The 27,293-nt window shown below is 37.5% G+C and overlaps 1 protein-coding gene across 1 annotated transcript; it reads left to right on the top strand.

Annotated features, from left to right (window-relative positions):
* Window positions 1-883: 883 nt before the first annotated feature.
* LOC112056673 (zinc finger protein 37 homolog) lies at window positions 884-23,628 on the top strand. Its single transcript, XM_024097133.2, has 14 exons — window positions 884-1,247; window positions 1,690-1,782; window positions 2,424-2,558; window positions 3,500-3,631; window positions 4,243-4,873; window positions 5,697-5,878; window positions 6,964-7,094; window positions 8,632-8,706; window positions 10,164-10,302; window positions 11,579-11,679; window positions 12,762-12,837; window positions 13,316-13,456; window positions 19,328-19,522; window positions 21,345-23,628. Exons 1-14 carry the CDS (start codon window positions 1,185-1,187, stop codon window positions 21,546-21,548), a joined length of 2,298 nt encoding a protein of 765 aa, XP_023952901.2. The 5' UTR covers window positions 884-1,184; the 3' UTR covers window positions 21,549-23,628.
* Window positions 23,629-27,293: the final 3,665 nt, after the last annotated feature.

The following is a 27,293-nucleotide window of genomic DNA, read 5'->3' as shown; positions in this document are numbered from 1 at the left end:
TGACTACAATCTCACCTGATGGTAAGTGATGATGCAGTCTAAGATGGAAGCGGGTTAACTTGTTAGGAGGAGGATAAAAATCCACATCCCTTTTCAGTTTCTACACGACATCGTACCGGAACGCTAAATCGCTTGGCGGCACGTCTTTGCCGGTAGGATGGTAACTAGCCACGGCCGAAGCCTCCCACCAGCCAGACCTGGACCAATTAAGAAAATCTCAATCGGCCTAGCCGGGGATCGAACCCAGGATGTCCGTCTTGTAAATCCACTGATTTCTCATCGGAATCATCTGAACATTTACATTGATCATATACTTTCCCGTCTTTACTTTTACGTTTTTTTTTTGAGTTGCAATGTCTGCACCTTTTACGGGGTTTATTGCATTTCCGTTCAGACTTACTTAAGCTACAAAAGGAGTTTTAGTATATGCTAAAGGAGGTCCAGGGCCGGTTCCCGGACCGCCGGGATCGTATGGGGGATCGGCCCCCATATTAAACAAAAGAAACTTACCAAATATTCAAGTAAGTATACTATTTACACAATTATAAATATAAATAAGTAATAATAATAAACTAACTACTATTTTACACTCAACTGATCTACTTATTTACAATTATTTGTAATCAAGAGCCAACTACACGTCCGCCAAATTAAAAGATTCCCGCGCTTTTTTTCAGAATCGCCATCCCGCATCCGTATCAAGTAATGTCAAAGCAATATTTTTTTTTTATTTACTTGAGACTTGAGTTCCATTCTTCATTTTATTTGACAATTCTTTAGGATTTGACGGTTGTGTTCTATTCTGTTGTGTTTGTCATAGTGATCTGTGGTCATTTGTGATTTGGATTGTCGATCAAAGAGTAAAATAAATAATAGTAATTGGATTTTGGATTGTGTTTGTTTTGTGGTTATTGGATTGTGGAAATAAGTTTATGTTATTCATTAATAATTAATTTTAGCTCTTAATTAGAACAATGCTCTATTTCGAATACTTATTATAGTATTATATAAAACTCGTAAAGCTTAGAATATTCGGTGTTAAAACCTGAAGAATTCCTGTGTACTTTACAATGAAAATCTGGATACTTATTTGGTGTTGGAAGGAAACCGACATTAGTACCTAGTTAAAAGAGTTGAAAAGATAATCGGATAAACTACTGTTTTCTCCTTCCTATGATCCAGCAATGGAGGCAATGGAGATTCAGAATGAACTGCAAAATGATGAGTGTGTTTCCTCGACAGTAGAGGTAAGACCAATGATTTTATACTAATAGATACGTTACGTGCTACATAATTACCGCTAAAAGTGTACCAAACTCAGCTTTTTCACTGATCACGTTAGTCTGAATATCAATGATATTAAATACTGTTAGAAGTGTTACTAGCGCATGAAAAATGAGGATAATTTGCCATGTTTTACACCGTTGACAGTTAAGTTATATTAAAGACTATAGAGTCAAAGTTAAACTTTATTGTTTATATGTGAAATGGTGATAAAAACACAACATTTTTAAGATTGAATATATATCAAACCTATTCATCATGATTTATGGTTTGTTGACATCAGGTACTCATTGGTTACGGCTACAGTATAGGCACATAAAATATCTTCTATTAGTACAAAATTGTCTCCCATGTTTGTTTGTATGGTGATCCCAGTCATTAATGAAGAAATTTTACAATTTCCAGTTCTGCATGATATGCCTCGACACAGAATGTAAACTGTATAAACTGGACAAATATAACTTACATACAAATTTCAAACACTTGACTGGAATTGAGGTAAGATTTTTTTTATTCAGCGACAAGTTAGACCTTGACTATACTAATATTTCTCACCTGTAGGTCTATGACTAGTAGGTGTAGCAAGCAACCAATAATATAAATCATAAAGTGAAATATACAAATGTTGACAACGGCAGAATCTTCCAAATCCCATCACTTTTGTTTCAAAACAATGAAAGAGATAGCAATATTTCCAGTTGCTCCGCTATTGGTCTGTATTTGTCTATTTTCTTAGCAGCAACAACAACAACAATGTCGACTTGACTAAAATCGAATGCGAGACGATCTTAAGGTTCGTCCACCTGCCGCAATTCCATTCAGTTACTGTGATGCTCTATGTAGGCGCACTTTTAAGGTCAATGGAAAGCACACCAGAGAACTATCCATCCGAGTTCCTTACCCAGAGTTGAGGAGTCAGAAGCATCGCTGTAGCCAAAATCGGCTTTGAGGCATCATCATTTTCTTCCTATGATATGTCGTATGTCTCATATAAGTTCTATATATTTCGTGAAGAGAGAAAAGATAACGTGACTTATTATAAACCAATAGCGCTGCAATGAAAATATCTGTTTGTTTTGTCCCAATCACTTTCAATCAAGTCATTAAAATAATGATAATTAATTAATAAATTATTTCAGCTCAAAGATGAGGTGAGATTTGTGCCACAGTTATGCACAGAATGTGCACAGAGACTCACAAACTGTGCCAAATTCAGAGAAAAGAGCTTGAGGGCTTACCACTTGCTGGCACAGTTGGGAGAGAGGAGTAAAATGGTAAGAGATATCTCACAGTCAGCATTCATATAGTATTAGTTCTTAACCCTAGTTTGTCCATTGCCCCATTTGAGAATATTTCTTTATCGTCTTTGCGGGTAGCGTGGTAACTAGCCACCTGTCCCAAAGATCCTGTCCTAATTTAGAGACAACATGGTCAGATAAGTATTAATTACACTCTTGATCAAGTCTTCAATACTCTCTTTCAGGGCGCAGTATGACTACATAAGTATGTATTTACAGACAGTCACAGCAATCTTTTAACACCTTGCATTTTATGTCAGGGGTTAAAAATACTGATCCAAGCTAAGAATCAAACCCAGAATTTCTCGTGTTGAGAACAACGATACGCCAAAAGATCAACAACAAATGCGACAATTTTACAGATAATATAATGTACGAAATAGTAGCCTGAGACGGAAATGACGTCGCTCGATCTTGTGTAGGCTCGACTTGTTTCCGTGCGAGTTAGAGAGGGGGAGCGATATAAGGCGCTCACTGTACGGTCGGCTTCAGTGGTCTCGTGGCGTTTGAGCCAATTTGGAATGAAACACCTGGTGACTCATATGAAACTTTATTCCACTCTGTTATCGGCGCGTTGCAACGACTTGCGGTACGGATGGCTTCAGTGTGCTCGTGGCGTTCGAGCCGTCCACATCTCTTGTTGTGTAATTCTTTATGGGTCACTTGGAAAAATCGGGGAGAGTGACTTGAGTGGAAAAGGGGAGTGTTTGTTAACAGTCAAAGGCGCCTTTAACCCTACACACAATGTTCACAAGTGCGTGACTTCATTCAAGGTCATTCTCTGCCATTCTAGGGTCTTATTTTGGTTACAGTTTGATATGTTAATTAAGTTGTCCTGACAAATTTTGTGAATCATAACCTTTGTTCAACATTGGTTTTCTTCTGTCTGAGTAGTTTGCTAACAATAAATTTTTTAGCTGACATTGGAACAAATAAAGACAATCAACCGAACACACAATCAGCTTGCGTCAAACATCACCAAAATAACGTTTGATCCAGATTCTTACGATGTTTGTGTGAAAGAACACCAGGAACATATTGTGCAGAAGGTATGTTACCACATTCTGTTATTTTAACAAACTGTTAAATTAATTTGAATAGGGATGATGACAGTTTTGTATATAAATTAAGAGTATGGTAATAGTAAAGCAATTTTGTAAAAGGAACAGGGTATCTGCGATCATCACTTGCGGAGCTACAGGAATTTAAAGGGTCAGATTTGCGGCGCTGCCGCGGATCCCTGAAAAATGCCCTATACAAAATGATACGAACTAATGACGTCGTAGCTAATGTAATGATTGTTAGATTTGTATGTGCGTTCAAACAAAATTACTAATATCTTTGTTATTTGTGTGTTTATGTTTATAGTTCATTTATTGAAAAATGTCACATTTAATATAAGGAAGCTAAAACTGTCTGAATTTTCATCTAATAAAAGATTTTTAATCGATTTTGAAATTTTATTATCTCATTTATTTTGCAAATATCCTGACAATCTTTGTTTTTTATGTATAAATTAGTTAACATTGACCCTATTTACCTGAATGTATCATAAAAATCAATATATTCAAACCTAGTCATAATCCCCATTTGTATTGAAGTCACAGGCTTACCACTGGATGGTTACCAAAAAGGAAGTTATCATTGTCTTTTTTTACAGATAGAAATTAAAATTGAAAAAGACACGGGTATAGATCATCAAAATCTAAATTATAATATCAAATTTGAAAAAAATCTTTCAAACAATGAACTAGATGATGGTACACCAGAGTTTGAGATTGATGTTATCAATAAAACTGAATTCAATGATGAAGATATGGATTATGATATGGATGTACTTGATGATTGTGATACTGATGTTGACTTTGCTAAAAGCAAGTCAGATATGAATAGTTCTAGAAGTAAAGTCATTAAAAGCAAAAATATAGTTAAAACTAATAAAGCCAGCCTTAACAATTCAACACTAGTTGTAAATAGAAATACGAATAACATAAAAGATGAAAATATTAAAAATAAAATGATATTTAAAAAAGAACCAAAATTTAATTCAGCAGAAAATATGCCCAAAATTAAAAATCTAAATAGAATAGTAAAAAAAACATTAAACAAAAATGTAGATAGTACAAAAACCCTAAGAAGTGCTGTAAAAGATAGAACGCAAAGCATCAAATCAAAAAAACTGAATCGCAGTAAAAAGATAACTATTAAAAAAGATTTAGCAGATGGTGATAGTTTGAAAGAGGTTAGACCTAAGAGAAAAAGAGTGAAGGGTGGAAAGCCAGGTAAACCAGGTAAGATATTTTTCGTAACATACACTTAGAGTTAAAAAAAGTGAGAGGATGTAGTCTATACATCCTCTCACTTTTTTTACTAAGGAACAATCAAAGCTCGCGCTTGACCTCGATCTCATCAGATGGTAACGTGCTTGCCTAGAAGATACCTATTCACTCTCATCTTAAAGATACGCAGGTTGTAAAAATTAGGAAATACTGATTTCAGGAGAGAGTTTTATATCCTAGCCATGCGTATAAGAAACGAAAAAGCAAATCGCTTCGTACTAGGAATGTCAATGACGTAGGGATGGAAGTCTACCCGGTCTTGCAGTGCGATGGTAAAAAGATGACGGTGGCACGAGCTCAAATAGCTGTGCACACTCCAAAATATATTCTGTAAGAAACCAACACTAGCAACACTTTTGCTAAGATTTGTTTTTTCCATTATCGTCGATTCAAAGTACCCTTGACCTAGCCTTTATTGAGAAAGGCTTTGGTCTACGAACATTAGCCTTGGCCTTAATCATCGTTCATCGTCATTATCATTCTTTAAAAAAATCTAGACAACTGCTAGTTGATTTTGCGTGAAGAGAGTTCCATATGATCTATCATATTTTTGGAATCAGACCTCACAGTTCAAAGAGCCGCTTGACTTTGGGGGTCCCAAGGTAATGGATACCTAGTACTGGATAACAGGGAGCCGCTGGTTGCTGGCGGTTCAAGACTGTGATGTTTAAAAGTTGATATAAGAGGCTTATGTCCAGCAGTGGAAGTTTGCCGTTGCCTGATAATGATGTTGATGATTATTATTTACAAATTCACAATTTACTTCTTGTTCCAGCTTCAAAAGACCACTTGAAACTTTTCGAAGTGACAGAGAGGAGTAAAGAGGAGCAGTTAGAAGAGATACAGAAAAGGAAAGAGACGAGTAGCTATAAGTCATCTCTATACAAGTGCACGGTTTGTTACAAAGGCTTCATTGACAACAAAGCGTACGAGGGACACATGGAACGGCATACTGATGTGAGTATTATAATATATACATTTGTCTGGTGGTAGGCAACTGCCGTAGTTAGTTATCACCCAATCGGCAACGTAGGGAACATATATCTGTGAAAAGCAAAATACAATTACTGTATGAAAGTCTGTCAGGTCTAAAAATTCCCACTAAGAATGTAACTAATAAATCCTCTAGTGGCAGAGAATGGCCTTGGGTGGAGTCACGCACTTGTGAACGTTGTATGTAGGGTTAAAGACGTCTTTTAAAACTAGTTAACACTGACGTTTTCCACTCACTCGCGCCGACATATAAATTTGTCTTGTGTCAGGCGTCGGCCGTGGCTAGTTACCACCCAATCGGCAAGGTAGGGAACATATATATACATACCAGCGATACAAGTGAACAATAGTAAACTCGGCTACGATTTTGGACAACGAATTGCCTACGTTTGGAAGTGTGTATTGATACTTAGATTAAAGAATTTTTAGCAGACACAGAAGTGATTACAAAAATAAGAAAACTAATGTCGAACAAAGGTTATGTTTTACAACATTTGTCAGGACATCTTAATTAACAAATGACTTAATTAATGAATGACCTTGAGTGAAGTCACGTACTTGTGAACGTTGTGTGTAGGGTTAAAGGCGCCTTTGACTGTTACCAAACACTCCCCTTTTCCACTCGAGTCACTCTCCCCGCCTATCCCAAGTAACAAATAAAGAATTTCACAAAGAAAGTGGACGGCTCGAACGCCACGAGCACACTGAAGCCGTCCGTACCGCAAGTCGTTGCAACGCGGCGATAACAGAATAAACAGTGGAATAAAGTTTCATATGAGTCATCAACTTTTTCATTCCAAACCCTCAAACCCTAATTTGTAACACTATTCTAAGTACATAATTCCAATACTGCCCAACCCTGCTTTTGAGGAGATGCCTACTACGGGACACCCTGTATATACATTTGTCTATAGTCTTGTGATAAGCATCGGCCGTGGCTAGTCATACTGCCCAACCCTGCTTATAAGGAGGGGATGCCTGAATGTTAAAATGGATTGACATTGATAAATATTGGTAGTAAATGAAAAAATTGTGTTTTTTTTTTGTAGAAATTTGGAAAATTCGAATGCAGTATATGCGGCATACGCGCGAAGAACAAAATCTGCCTACGCAAACATATGGTGATGAACCATTTGTTCAGATATACTTGCTTTAAGTGCTCTTTCGTCACCAAAGATAGGTGAGTATACTCAAAATTCATTTATTACAAGTATTTGTAAAGACTACCACCGGTTCAGTAGGCAGGTTCTGCTGAGAGCCAAAAATAAATTCAATGCTAGCTCTTTAAAACTCATAGATTATTACATTTGCAATAGTTAAAATCATTATGCTAAAAAACCTTACAAATATTCAACCACACTACTACATAAAAGATAGTGGGGTGTTTCCAGTCCGTCAACTCTTTATATGAAAAGCAGCTTTGTCAAAACAAAGACAGTTCCTACAATCCCCAAATGTTAAAAAGGTATTTGAAATAATGGTTCCGTATTTGTACTACGTACGGTCGGAACCCTAAAAAGAATAGTCAAGGTCAATCTCCAAATTGCGAAAACTGTTCGCTCGACGATTAACACCATATGTAGATGCAAAAGTCTACAACTTTGTTGCAAGGTCCTGTAATCTTAACCTCTCAGTAAATCAGGCAAGTCTAACAATAACAAATTGGTTAAAATGTGTAGCAACCTGCACTTCTGTGGCCCGGCCACATTGGGAATTCAAACTCCGCGCTGGGTGTTTGACGATATCGACGTGTTATAAGATTTAGTCAATAACAGAACAATGCACGACGTACCTTGGACTGCTACTGCTTTCGTTGACTCCACGTAGGTACAGGGAATTTTCGTTGTTGATTTGTGTTCCTTTTATGCTTCGCGCGACGCGTTGGATCTCAACGATTTTCACGAACTGCCGTTTTTGACAACTGCTGTCATTTCGATGCGAACCACTTAATAACAGTAGCTCCAATTGGTCACAAATAGGATGTGCATGACAGCAGTTTATGTAAGCTGTGTTGTTATTGCCTGAAATCCTATGCAACGTCTATCATCGATGGCGCGAAGTTTGAATTAGTGGAGGCATAATGGAACATAATGTTTAACTTATACAGACACCGAAGAATTACTCAATGCAAATATGAAATAAACTAAAATATGTACACCTAACTAAAATATGTACATCTAACGTTTGTGCTTAATGTTTACCTTTAGTTTTCTTTCTTGCAATGTATTTTTGATTCCTAGTCCAACGGAAACACATAAGAAAATCCTTGTCTCCACGATACAGCAAAAATTTGGAAAAAAGAACATTATTATAAATTATTATACAATATTAAATCAAACTAATTTATCACACTATAATTTCTTTACATAATACAATATACTCTAAATAGATTATTTAAATGAAATGAAATTTTAATAATATATTGTAATACATACCCACAAAAACTGGATAGGTGTTCTCGTGAAGACAGTTGAACAAAGAATGAAGCCCACTATGACAGCCAGCATCGTCTTATATAGCCAGACGAGCCAGAGATTTTGCCGCCATATTGGCGGAAGTCATTGTTCAACTGTGTTCATTACATTCAGTAGCAATCCTTGCGGAAGTCATTGTTCCACCATGCTCATTACATTCATTTAATAAAAATAAGTAAACATTAATGATATTGATATTGAATCTATTATTTATATTTTTTTTACACATTAAATACGTTTCAGGAGTACAGCTCTGAACCACGAGCGTTGGCACGACGGCAAGGAGTACAAATGTCCACATTGCGGTGAAGTGTTCTCGTGAGTAAGCCATCGCTATCATTACAACAGTGACCATAACATTAAACTGAAAAGGAGACGGTCCATTTCAGGTCCACCCTTGTACCCCGTATCATTAAAATTTAAAAAATACAAGGATTTTATTTAAATTTATTAAAGTGAATAAATCTAACTAAATAAAAAGAAGTAAATAAAATAAAAACCCAAGTTTTTGAGTTATACCAAGATGGCGCCCATATAGCAACTATGACATGACAATTGACAGCAAACGTCAAATCGACTACTGCATTGAAAAACGTCATCAATCCGCCATTATTACCCTTATTAGTCTTGCATTTCTTGGGACATAATTATTATTATTTCGAAAAATTAAAGTAAATTCGTAGATTTGTATAATCAAAAATAGTTCAAAAAAATATTTTATTTTATTTCCGCTAGGGTACAATGACTGGACCTGGGCTCCATACAATTTTGGACTTAAGAAAATCCCCCGAATGTCATGAAATTATTAATTACACTCTCGATCAAGTCATCAATATTCTCTTTCAGAACGCTTTCATTTGAGACCCCACTCGAGTATATTTGCAGACATTCGGTTGTTATTCCCCCCACTGTCAACCCCCCCCGAATTAAACCGAAAAAAACTAAATTGAAATCGCTTCATTTGTTCGGGAACTACCCATGCTGCCACAGACAGACAGTGTTCCACTTTCTCATTCAGTAAAGGCGATGTCCGAAATTGGGCCCACTTTTCAGAACGATACAAAAATGAAAAATGTACTACTAATATATTTTACTAGATTACCCCATTAGAATTTTTGCTGATACAATATTTGCTAACAAAGATCTTCACTGATTATCAGTGACAGGAAGACTACACTCTTCAAATAAATAAAGGATAAATCCATGCAAATTCTGGCCCAAATTATATGTTTGATACAGAGTTGAAAATTGGCTATAAATCAGGACAATTACAGAGAACTCATGAGGCAAAGGACATGTCCTAATTTTGTATGGAGGCTGGACCTTTATTCCGAGTGTCAACTAAGCAGAACAAATTATTTTTTTATTCGTCGTCGTCATCAACCGGCTCACTGCTGAGCTCGAGTCTGCTCTCAGAATGAGAGGGGTTAGGCCAATAGTCCACCACGCTGGCCCAATGCGAATTGGCAGACTTCACGCAGAGAATTAAGAAAATTCTCTGGTATGCAGGTTTCATCACGATGTTTTCCTTCACCGATTGAGACACGTAATATTTAATTTCTTAAAACGCACACAACTGAAAACTTGGAGGTGCATGCCCCGGACCGGATTCGAACCCACACCCTCCGGAATCGGAGGCAGAGGTCATATCCACTGGGCTATCACGGCTCTCTCAAGAGTTTAGTACATTTTTAATTTCTGTATCGTTCTGAAAAATGGGCCCAATTTTGGACATTCCTTTGATGTGAGTCAACTACCCTTAAATTGGATTGTAGGAAGTATACGTCGCGCATGTCTCACGTGCGTCTAAAGCACCCTTCAGACCACGTGTGCCGACTGTGCGGATTCTCTTTTGTCGGTGAACGGGGACTGTACCTTCATATGAGCAAGACGCACCGCGCGGCCGACACTGAGGTCAGTACTTTTCGTTTTGACGTAATAATAAATAAATAATTTAAATAAATAAAAAACCCCACTGCATAAAGTATAAAAAAAAACTGAAAAGAAAAAAAAACAAGCTTAGTCCAGAAGTGTAGAAAGCAATAAGAAAGCAGTCGGGACCTATTAAATTATGTAGAAGAATATCATTCTATCCAATACCTTGTATCAAAAAAGTTCTTGAATTTGATACCCATATTGCAATATTAGAAAAAAAAAGTGGAAACTGTCTATACGGTTGGATCTAAGTTCTATAAGACCCGTACGAAAATAACCAATAAGTTCTCAGACCTAACACTTAAGCTCACGGAAGTGAGAAATAAGATTTCAGTCTTCAGCAGATGCGTCAAAATACCGAAGAATTAATCGACAGATCTCTAAGTCGCAAACCAGCGACTTGCGAAACTTCAATACCGAGCGTATTAAAAATGCTACTAAAAATAATCGAAGCTCGAAAGTTTTCGCAAGAGATCTGTCTATTGGATAGAGGCAGCTGACGCGTTTGAAGACCGAGCTGGGTAATCTGATTTCTGTAAAGCCCGAAATATTAAGTGAGGTCAAGAAGTTTTACGGGCAGTTAAACACGACTACTCAACTGCCTGTTGTCTATTTGGCCAAAGATCCGAGAGCCAAGTTGACCCGACACTATATCGAAGATATACCGTACGTCAGCCTATACAAGATTAGAACGGCTCTCAAACCACTAAAGAACATTAAGGCGCCAGGAAAGGACGGAATCAGAGCAGAAAAGTCTTTCAGCGATTGTTCAATTCCGTCATTCACGAGGGCACGACGCGAGGCTTGGCACGAGAGCGTGGTGGTTATGTTCTTCAAAAAAGGTGACAACACCTTGATGAAGAATTACAGACCCATCTCGTTGTTAAGCCATGTTTGCAAATTGTTCTCGAAGAGAGAGCCTTGCTTGACGACTTCCAGCCTCCCGAACAAGCCGGATTCCGAAAAGCTTTAGTACCGTAGACCACATCCATACGCTGCGGGAGGTTATATACTGAAGACTCGGGTGTCTAACTAACTTGGCTTAGCGTTTGTGGACTATGAGACAGCCTTCGATTTGGTCGAAATCTGGGCTGTGCTAAGGTCTTTACCCCACACCGACCCTACACTAGAAAGCGCAGTGTTGGTCGATTCTACCAGGTGGACTGACGACATCAAACTTTTGAAGCTCTTATCAAGATACTTGCTTATATTTGTCTATGGTTATATGTGATATGAGGGTAGATGTATATTGCAGTCGCTGGACGGGCCGCAGTGCGAGGAGTGCAACATTCGCTTCGCGTCCGCCGCCGCGTATGAGCAGCACATGAAGGTGTCTCCCAAACACGCGCCAGCCGAGTGAGTGATTCTGTATAAGTTTTTAGAAGGTTTTATTGGTTTTTACCTTATTAAACTTACACCATTATTAAGTTACTAAGTTTATAGTGGGTGTCATTATTTGTTTTTGTGTTATTTATTGTTAAAATAATTCATATCTTAAATAAAACCCTTTTACTAAATATTTAACTAAATTAACTACATAAACAAACAAAAATATAAATCAAAAAAAGGAAATATAAAATTATAACTAAAGACTTATACGTCGTAGTATTCATCCGAATTGATGTACATTGGTAAAGTGCTCAGAAGTCAGGCAGTATGGCAATACTAATTCTCTGACCAGAATATAGACCAGCCTTCTTTCTGGTCACGAGAGGCGTCGATTAATCGTTTTTTTTTAAAAGAAAGCGAGTACTCAGGCCACACGGACCTAGCGTTTTGACCGCAAACGGCTCAAATACTTAATCACCGACGACATTGCAGTATTTGCGCCGCTTGACAGGCATGGCATGGCCATGGCATCAATGGCATGACGTCCGATCTCTTGCCATGCACGCCGGCGGTGACAAAAGCACAAAGCATTAAGGCTAGCGTGCTATGGAATGCGGCTAGTGCACCTACTGCATGAAAGACCGTGGTGTCCCGAGTTTATCGACTAGCTCTCCAGAGAACGCCCAAGCGAAGGCAGTACCAGTGCAGTGGACGAAAAAAATTCTTGCAACCAAAGGCCTGGTTCCCATTCTCCCACACCAGCAAACAGGCACGCTCCGCAGCGTTGGCGGAGGTACTAATAAGTGCCTCACTTACCAGTCTGCTGAGCGGCTCATCCCACTGTCTCTGGGAAAATAAATTTTGTGGTAACGATGCCAAAGAAATAAAAAAAAATTGGGGTCTCTAATTTTGCTTGAGTCAGAAGAGGGTTTTTGTGTTAATTTATTTTAGATATTATTTCAATAAGGACAATGTCGATAATATATTGTCTATGAAAAATGCTCTGCGCTCCGCCATTTGTGCGCCGGTCCTAATAGTTGAGGACTCGGACTCGCACTTGGCCGGTTTTTTATACAATATAAATGATGATAATAATGATGTATTTGCAGTAAACTGAAAGCAAACACCCCGGTAAAGAAATATCCTTACAAGAAGTTACCGCAGAAGAAGATTGACTGCGAACAGGTATGTAAATAACAAGGTCTTACTATGACAAAAGAAATATAAAGTCCATTAGAACGATATATTCTTTTTTAGACCTGATAGCCCAGTGGATATGACCTCTGCCTCCGATTCCGGAGGGTGTGGGCTCGAATCGGATCCAAGGCATGCACCTCCAACTTCTCAGTTGTGTGCATTTTAAGAAATTGAATATCACGTGTCTCAAACGGTGAAGGAAAAACATCGTGAGGTGCCGGTTTCCTCACGTTTACCTCCACCGTTTTCGCTCTATTACTATCTATATCTATAGACTACCATGGCTAATAACACTTTGTTATAAAAAAAAATTGAATTAAAATTTTTATGTATCCATGTCTTACAAGCTTCTGATAATTTTAATTCAATAAAGTAGTTATACCCTGTAAAAAATGACATCTAGCCTATTGTCATTAGAATTAGAAGATCAATTATTTTGGTGTGCACATCTCGTGTGTTGTTCCAGTGCGGCGTGCAGCTGGTCGGCGCTCGCAACTACGCGCGGCACTTCCGGATGCTTCACCCGGGCAAGAACCGCACCAAGTACTCCTCCGTCAACGTCATGAAGATGAGCGTCATGTGCGAGCTGTGTGGGAAAGTAATGCCGGTGAGAGACATGACTTTTCTAGTGTTGAATCCCAAGCTACAGACAGCTCTCCACATCTCTCTTGTATATTTGTATATTTGTGGGTTTGTCAACGGCCTGTTTTGCTTATACTCGGACAACATTCTAACTTTGAATCCCTTGCTTCATTCGTGACTTTGTCAACGCCCTGCGCTTTTACACTTCCTTTACCATTCGGACAACATGTATACAGTTGAATCCCTCGCTACGGTCTGGATTCTTTCCATTAATCCCTGGCTTCGCTTTTGTTTCCGTCAACGCCAATAGGACAAGCATCACGTGCGAGCTGTCTTGGAAAGTATTGTCGTGAGAGACATGCATTTCCAGTGTTGAATCCCTCGCTACGAACAGGATTACATTTGAATCCTCTGCTTCTTTGGTGGCTTTTCGTTGCTAGTAAGAAACACGACTTGCTGTGGCAGTACCTCATGCACTACACGTTCAAATTAAGTATATCATCAACATTTGCATCTTATGCTGTTGAATTCATTGCTACGTACTCACGACTCACTCTTAAAATCTGTCATTTGGTACCATTTCTATATCTATGTTTAAAATATTTTTTTTTAATAATAATTCTACTAATATTATAAACGCGAAAGTTTGGATGGATATTTGGATGTTTGTTACTCTTTAACGCCGCTATTACTGAAGCAATTTGGCTAAAATTTGGAATGGAAATAGATTTTACTCTGGATTAACACATACGTTACTTTTTATCTGGGCGCTGCGGTGCGATGACAGTAACGTAGGCTCCGTGTTAAAAGTGTATTTAAAATTATAAAACTGCTAGTTTACGCTTGTTTTCAAGAAATACGTATAGAACTCTGGACAATACGCAAGTGAAAGTGTTATTAGCGTCATTCGACGGCTAAATCAGTGAAAAAGTGCATAAACACAAACGCTTTATACTCGCCAACCGTTTGAAAATTTAGTAAACAAATCACTTTGTACTCGAAAAACTCCCGAAAATAAAGTTACTGGATACTGTTTTCCTGTGTCGTGCGTGCAATCGTGCAAATAAACAATAATAAAAAGTGAAACTACAGTATTGAAAATAAAAAAATACTAAGTCAAGTGAAGTGGTTAGAGGGTCAAACATTAAAAAACGTCAAATTAAAAGACAAGCTAGACAGCGACGATACCGATTACAAAATTCACAATATCATACAAGACAACCGGTGGCGTATTCGGAACTACCTCAGCTACGTAGTCGAGTCCCTCGGTTCGAGCCCCGGCAAATGGACTTGGTTTATTTGGTTTTTTAAATTTATTTATCAGTTTAACAAGGAGATTTATAAGACAGATGATGTTTAATAGTGGTTGATATAACTTCAAACTGAACACACACATTAACACCACGACTACAAGCAGTTCGTAGTTACGAAGTGATGACAACCAACATAAACTGTCATAAATACTGACAGCCAAAAAGACAACTGTCAAAAGTGTTGCCACTAAAACAAAAGAATCTCCCTACATTATACAAAAGTGTTACTGCCTTAAAATATTAATTTACCCACCACTAAAATGGAAAAACAAATGGAAATCTTGCTCTCTAAAATAAATGAAAAGTTTAATGAACAAACAATAACATTAACAACTGAAATAACGAAAAATGTCATGGAAGCTTTCGACGAAAAGATGAAAATCCTTAGAGAAGAAAATAACAACCTAAAAAACAAAGTTACAATTTTGGAACAAAAAATAACATTCTTAGAAAAGGAAAAACGCAGAAATAATTTAGTAATTTTCGGCATCGAAGAAAAGGGAAAGACCGAAATAGAGTTAGTGGATTATGTTAAGAAAATCATAGTGGAATCGGGAACGCACTTTGATAGCCAAGAAATAAGTTACATCAAACGAATTGGAGCACAATCTGAGAAAAATCGTCCAGTGATAATATCTCTAACAACAACTTGGAAAAAACATCTGATTTTGAGAAACAAGCGTAACCTTCCCACAAATGTATATATCAAAGAGGACTTTCCCAAGGAAATTCTTGAAATACGCAAACAATTACAACCAAAAGTAGAAGCTGAAAGAGAAAATGGAAATATAGCATTTATAAAATACGACAAACTAATTGTGAAAAAACCAGGGAACACCATTCGCGAGAATAGGAAGAGACAGATTTCAAGATCGCCAACCACTCCATCTCAGAAAAAACTCAATACGAGCAATATTGCAAATGCAAAGACAAGGGAAGTGATCAAACCAAGCATTCTTTCATATGTAACACGCGAAAGATCTTCCTCTATGTCAGAACTGCCAAAAAACAAGTAGCGGCCCTCTCCGACCAAAACCAACTTAATATGTACACAACTCTGATAAATTACCCCCCAAGCCGGCCGGTCACCGTGGGGGAAGTCGACCACCACCCTCCAACAAATCTGCCAACTCAATCCAATACAAAACCAAGTAGTTTATACCTATGTACACTAAACACCCGAACCCTGAGAACACCAGAAAGTTTGGGAGAGCTAGAGTTAGCTATTAAAAACATCAAGTGGGACATTTTGGGCATAAGCGAGATGCGAAGACTAGGGGAAGAAATAGAAGAGAGAAGCCAGTTTATTATGTACCACAAAGGTGAAATCGCTGGACAAAGAGGAGTAGGATTTTTGGTAAAGCTAAACCTTAAAAGCCAGATTATTGGTTTTGAAGGCATATCCGATAGAATAGCTGCAATTCATATAAACATTAATTCGAACATATGGACAGTTATCCAAGTCTACTCGCCGACAGAGCAAGCAACAAAAATGGACATAGATATATTTTACGACAAACTGAGTGAAATTATTGAAAAATATTTAGAAAACAATATAGTGCTGATGGGTGACTTTAACGCTCGAGTCGGCGTTCAACTACCTGGAGAAGAACATATAATAGGGAAATACGGAAATGGTAAAAGAAGCAAAAACTGGTAGAATTCCTGCTAGAGAAAAACCTGACAATTCTTAATTCCGTGTTCCGCAAAAAACCTAAAAGTAAATGGACGTGGATGTCTCCAGATGGAAAAACTAGAAACGAAATCGACTACATAATTACAAATAGGGTTCGCTCATTTAGTGACACAGGAATAATACAAAACCTAAACTTTAATACTAACCATCGTATGGTACGCAGCTGCCTAACTGAAAGCGGTACAAAAAAACCTAGACCAAAAGCAGTCCTAACGAACTACTTACAAACAATTGCTGAAAAAAGGACCTCAAACGACACCACAGAAGACCTAATGCAAGTAGTTACTTCAGATATGGAACTAAGCGAAAAATATAATAAGATAGAAAACAAGCTGAGAAAACAGGCAAGTATAAAAACAAACAAAAGCCAAGAAACATATCTAAGTGAAAAATCTTTAAAACTAATCGAAGACAGAAGAAATTTAATAAAGAAGAAGAATAAGAAAGAAAACCAAAAAGAAATATCTAATCTCAGTAAACAAATTCGCGAAAGTATGAGGAAAGACAGGCAAAATAAAAGAATCAAAACCCTGGAAAAGCACATTAGCAGAACGGGAGGTACGAAAAAAGCACTTAAGGAACTACGAGAACGGGGAAAAGAATGGATTCCAAAGTTGAGACACAATAATTTGCCAACTACTTCTCGTGGCGAAATCCAAAATATAGCAACAGACTATTATCGCTTATTGTACAAACAACAAAGTCCAAAAGAGTCAAAAAATCTATTTCCATATAGCGAACAAAATAATATACAAAAATTTATGAGCAAAGAAGTGGAAGTTATACCTGAAATATTAGCGACGGAAGTAGAAAAATCTATAAAAAGCCAAAAGATGGAAAAAGCTCCTGGTCCAGACAGAATCACAAACGAACTTATGAGAGGATCAATTGAAGAATTAAGCCCAATATTAACAAAGATTTTCAACGAAACTCTATATACCGGCAGCATTCCAAAGCAATGGGCAGAATCACACATAATACTCCTACATAAGAAAGGTCCTAAAGACGACATAGGAAATTATAGACCAATCTCACTTATCTCAAATGTATACAAAGTTTTCGCTAAAGTGATCCTGGACAGAATATCACTCATACTTGACGAGAATCAACCTGTGGAACAGGCAGGGTTCAGGAAAAACTTTAGTACAATCGATCACATACATACAGTCAAACAGCTCATACAAAAATACAATGAATACAACAAAAACATTTATCTGGCCTTTATAGACTATTCTAAGGCTTTCGATAGCCTTAAACACGAATCCGTATGGCAAAGTCTAAAAGAGCAGGGGATCCAAAACACTTATGTTAATATCATCAAAAATATTTACAGTGAAAGTAAAGCTAGAATCAGGCTAGAATCTACAGGAGATGTTTTTCCAATCGATAGGGGCGTCAGGCAAGGGGACCCACTCTCCCCAAAGCTTTTTACCGCCGTGCTCGAACAAATGTTCAGAAAAATTGAATGGGGACATCTGGGGCTAAACATAAACGGAGCACGATTATCTCACCTAAGATTTGCGGACGACCTGGTTGTATTGGAAGAGGACCCAATGAAACTGCAATCCATGATTCAAACCTTAGTAGACAGAAGTAGAGAAGTAGGCCTAGAAACTAACATGAGCAAAACTAAAATGATGACTAACTCAATACCCATAGACATAACCATCAACGGACAGAAACTCGAATACGTAGATGAATATGTGTATCTAGGCCAGATAATATCGCCAAATGACCAAATGCAGAAAGAAATAGACAAAAGAATAGCGACTGGGTGGAAAAAGTATTGGACCTTAAAGGAAATAATGAAAAGTAAGGAACTGGGCATTAAGATAAAGAAAAAGACTTTCGATACCTGTATCCTACCATGCATTACCTATGGGTGCGAAACCTGGGCTTTGACAAAACACCTCAGGGACAAACTAGCAAGATGTCAGAAAAGCATGGAAAGAAGTATGCTAGGTTTGAAATTAATGGACAAAGTCAGAAGTACAGATATCAGGCATAAAACTAAACTAACAAACGTACTGACACGTATTGATCAACAGAAATGGAGATGGACTGGACATATGCTCCGCTGCATAAAAGAAAAATGGAGCAAACAGGTGACAGTTTGGTATCCAAGGGATGGTGCTAGGAGCCGAGGTCGGAAAACAAAAAGATGGGAGGATGACCTAAAAATGACTTTAGGACCTCTTTGGATGAGGATAGCGGCAGACAGAAAACAGTGGAAGGAGTTGGAGGAGGCCTTTGCCGTAAGGCACACTGAAATAAGAGACATTCTATAGCTATAGTGTAGTTTGAATTTTAATGTGTACCTACTTTTATTTTTTTAATTATTGTAATGTATTTGCTAATAACTGTATATATTTCGGGAAATAAAAGGCTTTATTATTATTATTATTATTATACTTTTTATCTCGAAAAAATCCATGGTATCCCGAGATTTGCGAAAACTGATGATTTTGATGATATGAATGTTTGTTACTCTTTCACGCTTCGACTACTGAACCGAATTAGTTGAAATTTGGTATTGACATATGTTATAGCCTGCATTAACACATAGGCTACTTTTTATCCCGGAAATTTGGCTGGTGGGAGGCTTCGGCCGTGGCTAGTTACCACCCTACCGACAAAGACGTACCGCCAAGCGATTTAGCGTTCCGGTACGATGTCGTGTAGAAACCGAAAAGGGGTGTGGATTTTCATCCTCCTCCTAACAAGTTAGTCCGCTTCCATCGTAGACTGCATCATCACTTACCATCAGGTGAGATTGTAGTCAAAGGCTAACTTGTAAAGAATTAAAAAAAAAAATCCACGGTTCGTGGGATTGGTGAAAAACTAAATTCCACGCGGACGAAGTAAATTATATTTTATTTATTCGCAGAGTCTCCGTTACCACTTGCCGTGTCACGCTCAGCAGAAACAGTTCAAATGCGACGTGTGCGACGAGCGGTTCGAGACCAAATACTTCCTCAACAAACATGCTGAGACGCACAGCGGCGGGTCGCGACCGCGCTACGAGTGCAACATCTGTGGGAAGAACATGTCGTATCCCTCCAGTTTATGGCGGCATATGTTTGTGAGTATCAAACGCATATCAAATAGTATAAAAAATTTAATTTAAAAAAATTCAACCGACTTTAACCCAAACTAAAAAGCAAAAAATAACACCTTACCAATGTGCTACTTACCAAAAGGGTGGAGGAGGTTAGCTCGAGACAGAGATGAGTGGAAAAAAGCGGGGGAGGCCTATGTCGCAGGACAACCTGACCTACAAAGTGGTTGCTAAAATTATATTTTATTTTATTTTTAGTTGAATTTAAAAAATTGTATTAATTATAAGTCAAAATAATGGGTAAAAGGTCAGCGAATAAAGGCTTTTATTATTAATGTGCTACTACTGATCAGTTTGAAGGCGGTGCCAATGCATTCATGCCAATTACAAAATTTCCGTGGTTCTTTCAGTAACGGCTTCAATTAAAACATGACACTGGATTGGCACCGCCTCCAGTGTCATGTTTTAAATAAAGCCGTTTCCATTCACACACCACCACCGTCATTTGTGGACCGATTTTGAAAATTCTTTTGAAAATTATTTTTCAAATCCACAAATGACGGAGTTATCGCTGGACATACATAAAAAAAAAAACATACATACAGCCGAACGTAGAACCTCCTCCTTTTTGGAAGTCGGTTAATAAATAGCCTCAATAGCTCAAACAGTAAGAGCGGTCGGACTCATCACCGTTGGTCTATTGTCGTACCCACTCCTAATACAGTCTTTCCCGACTAGTCGGAGGGAAATGGGAATATTGGTCATATTAAAGAAATCGGTTGTCTGTAAAGTCGGCTTCACGGCTAAACCGCTGAACCGATTTGAACAAAATTTGTTGTAGATATAAAGAGTTAGAGCAGACCATAGGCTACTTCTGGAGTAATCCACGGACTAAAAATATTTTTTTACGCGAACGAAGTTGCGGGCGTACGCTAGTATCCAAGAACTTGTAAATTATACACTAAGTTCTTTGTGTCTCAAGCTTTTTTTTAAAGTAAAACACAGTGTTTGTTATTTTAAACTGCCAGTAGATGGCGTTTTTTTGTTATCTATGCTTATAATAAATCTGTAGAGAGGTCAATTCTGTACATGAAATATGTTTACAAAATAACTATCAGGGGGTGATTAGTGATCGATACTGATGCCAAAAATGCAATCAGTAAAATTTTTGTGTCTGTCTGTATGTTCTTTATAGAAACAAAAACTACTCGACGGATTTTAACGAAACATGGTACAATTATTCTTCATACTCCCGGGCAGGTTATAGTATACTTTTCATCACGCTACGATCAATAGGAGCGGAGCAATGAAGGGAAATGTTGGGAAAACGGAAGAAGTTACTCCATTTTTTAAGCTTCCGTCGCCGTCGCGTGGTAGGGTAGGGGTAGGGTAGGGTTAGTAGTAGAGTTTCACGCGGACGAAGTCGCAGGCGTCCGCTAGTTATTGAAATAAGTCTTACTTCTGTTTTATTTTTTCTGTATTTTTGTAAAAATCAATGTACCTACCTATTTAGTTTTAATTTTGTTCTTAATTAATAATAGTTTAAAAGGTCGTTAATTTACATAGGATGTTGAACTGTGTACGTGGCGGCACCTGAACTGGGTCCTAACTGAAAATCAGTGCTGCATACTTTTTTTTGGATAGGAAGTATGTAGCAAAATGCTGAGTTAGGGCCTTTTTCTAGGTTATGCCACATATTGCAGGGCGTTCTTCTTATTTTGCTCTAGCTATAAGCTATATATTTAGAATTTATTATTGTAATTTGTGGCACTCCCTAAAATTAAAGATATTTCTTTCTTTTCTTTCTTTCTGTTGTGTGGTCTGAAGCACACATTCTTGTCCACAGTCCCACAAAGACACTCGGCCTTACTACAAGTGCGATATTTGCGACAAAAACTTCACCGCCGCTCGCGCGAGGGACGACCACGTGTTGCATGTCCACAATAACGTGCCGCGTCCGAAGAGGGTCCGCGCCCCGAGAGCCGGCACCAAGTTATCGCAGACACGTGTCAAAGGCGAGCTGGGTACAAGCGACTCAGAAGAGTCGTAAGATTCAGACGATATATGACCATATACCATGGCTCCTGTGATCTGGACGTACGAAGAAGGATTGGGATGGCCAAGAGTGCCATGTCTCAGCTACATAAAACTTGGAAAGACCGTAACATCTTGTGAAAACAAAGATAAAACTCGTTGTCTTTTCCATCTTTCTCTATGGGGCTGAGACGTGGACCCTAGAAATTTGCAGACCGCAAAAGGATTGACGCTTTCGAGATGTGGTGTTGGAGGAAAATGACTGCATTTCGGACTAACGCATCTATACTTGCTTGAACTCAAAGTTCAAAAAATCAAAATCAAAATTCATTTATTTCAAGTAGGCTCAGTTTACAAGCACTTTTGACACGTCAGTTGACTATTTGTAAAGATTCTACCACCGGTTCGGAAGGCAGGCTCTGCTGAGAAGATACCGGCAAGAAACTCAACAGTTGCTCTTTTGAAATGAAAAAGTCATACAGTATTATAATTTACAATTGATAACAATTACAATTTCTTATTGTTTTACTTCCTGTGTGAAGGTGGAAGCTGATCCAACGGCCTCCAAGCATCTTTATCATTAAGGAACTCATCAATGTTGTAGTAACCTCGACTAAGTTAAAATAAGACTCTCTACCATATGCCTCAAGCGTATTTTAGAATACTTCGGACACATTGCCAGGAAAGACGGAGATGATCTGGAAAAATTAGTCATTACTAGCAAGGTGGAAGGAAAAAGATCGCAGGGGCGCAGCCCGATGCGTTGGTCCGACATGCAGTCGCGTAGCCGGCTCAGACCAATTATAGAAGGACCTGTATCGCACTCATAGTAACGAACAAAATTGAGGAAAATGAGCTTAGATTTTGTATATATCTTATACTAAACTACAAGTTTTTGCCCGTTTTTTACACAATTCAATTACACAAAAAGGTATTTTTACGGAGCTCTTTAACCAACGAACACGATTACAACTATTTAACATCGATACTATAGAGACAGTTTTTATAATCGCATTAGATCGTTGATCATATACTTTGACAGAAAAGTAATGTCTAGCGAGGCAGGTCCTATACAATAATTGGTCTGAGGTAGCCGGAGATAGGAAAAAATGGCATAACATCCTAAGGACAAGAATCAGAGATGGAGGTGGTCACGACCCTCATACATGAGGATTACGACTCACGGAGGAGAGGACTTCCTACCATACCATATAAAACTCAGGCCGTATGTTCGACGATCTTAGCTTGTCCCTGTTGTGGACAAATTGAAGATAAATTAAAAATGCCGTGGCAAACCTTTTTTTTTATAAAGTAATGATTTCATTATTGAAGTATTAATATCAAGATTTTTGAAGTGAAACTTCTTTAGGCGCATGAGGGTAAAAGTTTTACAGATGTAACGTCACGCCGGTATGCAACGGAAGTATCGAAGAGAGAGAGAGAGAGAGCGATCGAGACCGATTGAGAGAAAATAAGACAGGGCGAACGTAGCATGAAGCAACTAGCCGTGGAGTGAGAGTAGGGAGCGAGCAAGTGAGAAAGATTAAGAGAAAAGTGAGACAGAGCGAACGTCGTATCACGCACAGTGCTATGGAGTGAGGGAGAGAGCTATAGTGAGAAAGATTGAACGAGAGAGAGAAATCGCGCAATGTAAATATTAAAGAAATAAATTGAAAAAATTAAATTTATAATTTACATTAATTTTCAACACTTTTTATATTTTAATGACAATTAAATTCCTAACCTATCTTCCTTTTTCCCTTCCTCTTAGTCTCGGAAATGTAAAGTTTTAGATTTGTACAAATATAAACAAGATTTATAAATAAGTTCGCCAAAGAAGTTTCACTTCTGACATGGGTACACAGTACGCACGCTTTTTTCATTTTATTACATGGATGGGAATTCCCTTCAATCTAAAATAATTAATAATTTTATGAAGAGCTCTGTTTAACAATTAACTCTACAATTCTGGTTTTTGTCATTGGTTGTATTATACAATGTTTTATTTAATTCAGAGTTTAGTTGTAATTTGGCCTTAACTTACTTACCATAATAACCTTAGAGTTAAGTTGTGAAATATACTTTTCATTTGCTAATTCTTTGTTTTATTGATTTTTTTCTATATTTCTTCTTTTTAGTTAGTGTAAAGGATATGGTCCAAAATTGTATGGAGCCCAGGATCAGTCATTGTACCCTGGCGGAAATAAAGGAAAATATTATTTAAACTATTTTTGATTATACAAATCTATGAATTTACTTCAATTCTTTCGAAATAATATTCATTTTCTCCCAAGATATTATTGGCGGATTGATGACGTTTTCAACGCAGTAGTCGATTTGACGTTTGCTGTCAATTGTCATGTCATACTTGCTTTAAGGGCGCCATCTTGATATAACTCGAAAACTTGGCTTTTAATTTCATTAATTTCTTTGTATTTAGATAGATTTATTCACTTGTTTAAATTTTAATAAAATCCTTGTATTTTATAAATTTTAATGATACGGGGTACATGAGTGGACCGGAAATGGACCATCTCCTTTATGTAACTTTCTTTTAATTGTGTAACTCTCAATTTTTATATGTTAGTGCGAGCTACATGCATAAAAGCATTAGATACGTGATAGCTCAGTGGATATCTCCTTTGCCTCCGATTCTGGAGGGTGTGGGTTCGAATCCGGCCCGAGGCATGCACCTCCAACTTTTCAATTGTTTGCATTTCAAGAAATTAAATATCACGTGTCTCAAACGGTGAAGGAAAACATCGTGAGGAAACCTGCATACCAGAGAATTATCTTAATTCTCTGCGTGTGTGAAGTCTGCCAATGCGCAGTGGGCCAGCGTGGTGGACTATTGGCCCCAACCCTTCACATTCTGAGAGGAGACTCGAGCTCAGCAGTGAGCCGAATATGGGTTGATAACGAACGGACGAACATTTTATGCATGATGTGACTAACTTTAAGTAATAATATATGTGTTTCAATGTTCTAGTTTTTAAAATATTTTGATTCTGCATAGCAATATATAATTTTGGTGATCCAAATAATATATATATATATATGTCGGAGATTAGATAATAATAGTGCCATCTTATGGCGGCAGTAGGAAACGTCAAGTACTGCACTTGGGTGAGGTTTATGCCATGAAGGCCTGTACATGTGTAACATGGCCAGTTGGAATGTCGTTGGACGTTTTTAAAAGAAGAAGAAAAAGAATATGGAATATGGAATGAAAAAGTAGAACTGTCATAAGAAAAATGGGACGAACGGCCTCATGGCATAAAACTTACCGCGTTTCCATCCAATTTATTATTATTAACTAATTGTTATTGTTAATTCATTTTGTGAATACATTAAAGTGATTATTTTGCTATTTACTATAATATTATTTCCAAGATCCCATCATAGCTGACCCATAGCTATTCAGTTCTCCGAAATATATATGAATAAATACTTGTACATTAAAGTTGTTGTCATTTTGTTGCATGTACAGATTAATCAATAATAGGCAGATTGGGAACACGACGGTGTCATACACGTCACAAATACAAAATTCAAAAACGAATACATTCTCGAGTCAGTACGACACGAAGCGTCGCATCAGTAACTTTCAATATTATTCAAGTAAAATGGCGTGTGAAAAAAGAAAAATAATGAAAACTGAAAAATAATGAATAATCATCATCAGATGCACACTAATTGTTGGAATTGTCTATGTGATTGTCATCTTCGTGTGCCAATTCCAAGTTATCAGCACTCGACATGGAGTCAGAACTGTTTTCATTCTTCACCACAACTGTTGCAACATCTCCCACTACAGATTCCTCTCCATCAGTGTGATCTATGTACAAGTCACAATGGTTAGCTCCTAATGTTGTTTGTGTCAAATTACACTTCAGATGTGCACTTGTGCAGTTCATCAATTCTTTGTGTTGTATAGTATTTCTGCATGTGTGAAGTCTGCTAATGCGGATTTGCAGACTTCACACATGTAGATAATTTCTCAGGTAGGTATGCAAACAGCAAAGGAGATGGTCCAAAATTGTATGGAGCCCAGGATCAGTCATTGTACCCTGGCGGAAATAAAACAAGATATTTTTTTAAACTATTTTTGATTATACAAATCTACAAATTTACTTTAATTCTTTCGAAACAATATTCATTATAATAATAATAATAATAAAGCCTTTATTTCCAATAATATACAAGAAATTACAAAACATTATTCATAACAAATCTAATATTATATATAATTAATATATACTACATAAATAATAAATAACAATAAAATAAATACCTCGAAAAATGAAATTTTAATTCAACGACAAATAATGTCGTTTCAAACGAAACTTAAAAATGGCAAGTGAATTACTGGCACGGACAAAAGACGGCAAATTATTCCACATTTTGACAGCCTCAGAAGTAAAAGACTTGCTAAAAAACTTTGTCTTAGAACAAGAAGAACCAAACGGTTATCACTTCGAGAACGTAGATTGAGAAGATCAATTTCCGATGTAAAGCGGAAACGATCTTTCAAGTAGGAAGGTGACAGAGGGTTATAAAGGATAGAAAACAAGAGGCAAAGAAGATGGAACTGACGGCGAAATCGTATTGGTATTTAAGACGAGCACGATACTCGGAAATGTGATCAAATTTACGCAAACCATATATATAGCGAATGCATAAATTTTGAAGGCGTTCGAGTTTGTCGAGCTGTGCATCAGTTAGGTCTGGGTAACAAGAATCGGCATAATCCAATAACGGAAGAAGAAGAGACTGAGCTAAGGATATTTTGGTTTTAATTGGAAGGAAATTTTTAAATCTATTTAAAGACCTAACCGAAGCAAAAATTTTACGACTTACCTCTCCCACTTGAGATGACCAAGACAGTGTTTCATCAATAAATAGACCAAGGTTTTTACACAAGTGCTAAACTCTAAATCTGTATTATTAAAACGAACAGGTGGCAAGGAGTTTATGCTTACTTTAGCCAACTGTATACGGCTGCCAATCACTATCACTTTTGACTTAAGTGGATTAACACATAATCCATAAGAATGACTCCATGTATAAATCCGTTGTAAGTCTAAATTCAACTTGGAAATGGCGTCAGAAATACTTACTGCTGGAGCAGGAACATATAGTTGTAGGTCATCTGCATAGAGATGAAAGGAAGAGGAAAGGTACGAAGTGACTGTATTAATAAAAATAGCAAAAAGAAGAGGAGAGAGAATACCACCTTGAGGAACCCCAGCTATAAGCGATGAATATGAGGAGATCTTATTGTTATTAAGCACACACTGCTAGCGTTCATTCAAGTAACCGTGGAACCAATTTAATGGAACTTGAGACATATTGAGGGATTTTAATATAGCAAGAAGGATGTCCAAGTCAACCGTATTAAAGGCATTACTAAAATCTAAAAGAACAAGAACAGACAGAAGTTGATTATCCACATTAGCCCGTAAATTGTCACAAACCTCAACAAGAGCGGTAACAGTGCTATGTCCACGTCTGAAACCCGATTGCAATGGATGAAGAATATGGTTATTGTTTAGAAAAGGGTTAAGCTGATGATGCACAATACGTTCCAGGACTTTGGACAAGAATGGAAGGATGGATATTGGCCGATACTGAGATAAGGCAGTGGGATTTTTGACTTTAGGTATAGGTATAATGTGAGCTTTACGCCAGAATGTTGGAAATTGTCCAGATGACAAGGAGAAATTAAAAATATGAGTAAGAACTGGCAACACAGAATCTA

Source organism: Bicyclus anynana, chromosome 27 (genome assembly GCF_947172395.1).
Source record: "Bicyclus anynana chromosome 27, ilBicAnyn1.1, whole genome shotgun sequence".
In the NCBI taxonomy this organism is placed as follows: Eukaryota; Metazoa; Arthropoda; class Insecta; order Lepidoptera; family Nymphalidae; genus Bicyclus; species Bicyclus anynana.
Note: the sequence above shows the minus strand (reverse complement) of the source record. Positions and strands in the feature narration are given on the sequence as shown.

Excerpts from the sequence above, each read along its gene's own strand:
- LOC112056673 (XM_024097133.2), top strand. The coding sequence starts at position 1,185 with ATGGAGGCAATGGAGATTCAGAATGAACTGCAAAATGATGAGTGTGTT. Across the intron at positions 5,879-6,963 it reads ACATGGAACGGCATACTGAT|AAATTTGGAAAATTCGAATG; the intron begins GTGAGTATTATA and ends TTTTTTTTGTAG. Across the intron at positions 10,303-11,578 it reads ACCGCGCGGCCGACACTGAG|TCGCTGGACGGGCCGCAGTG; the intron begins GTCAGTACTTTT and ends TGTATATTGCAG.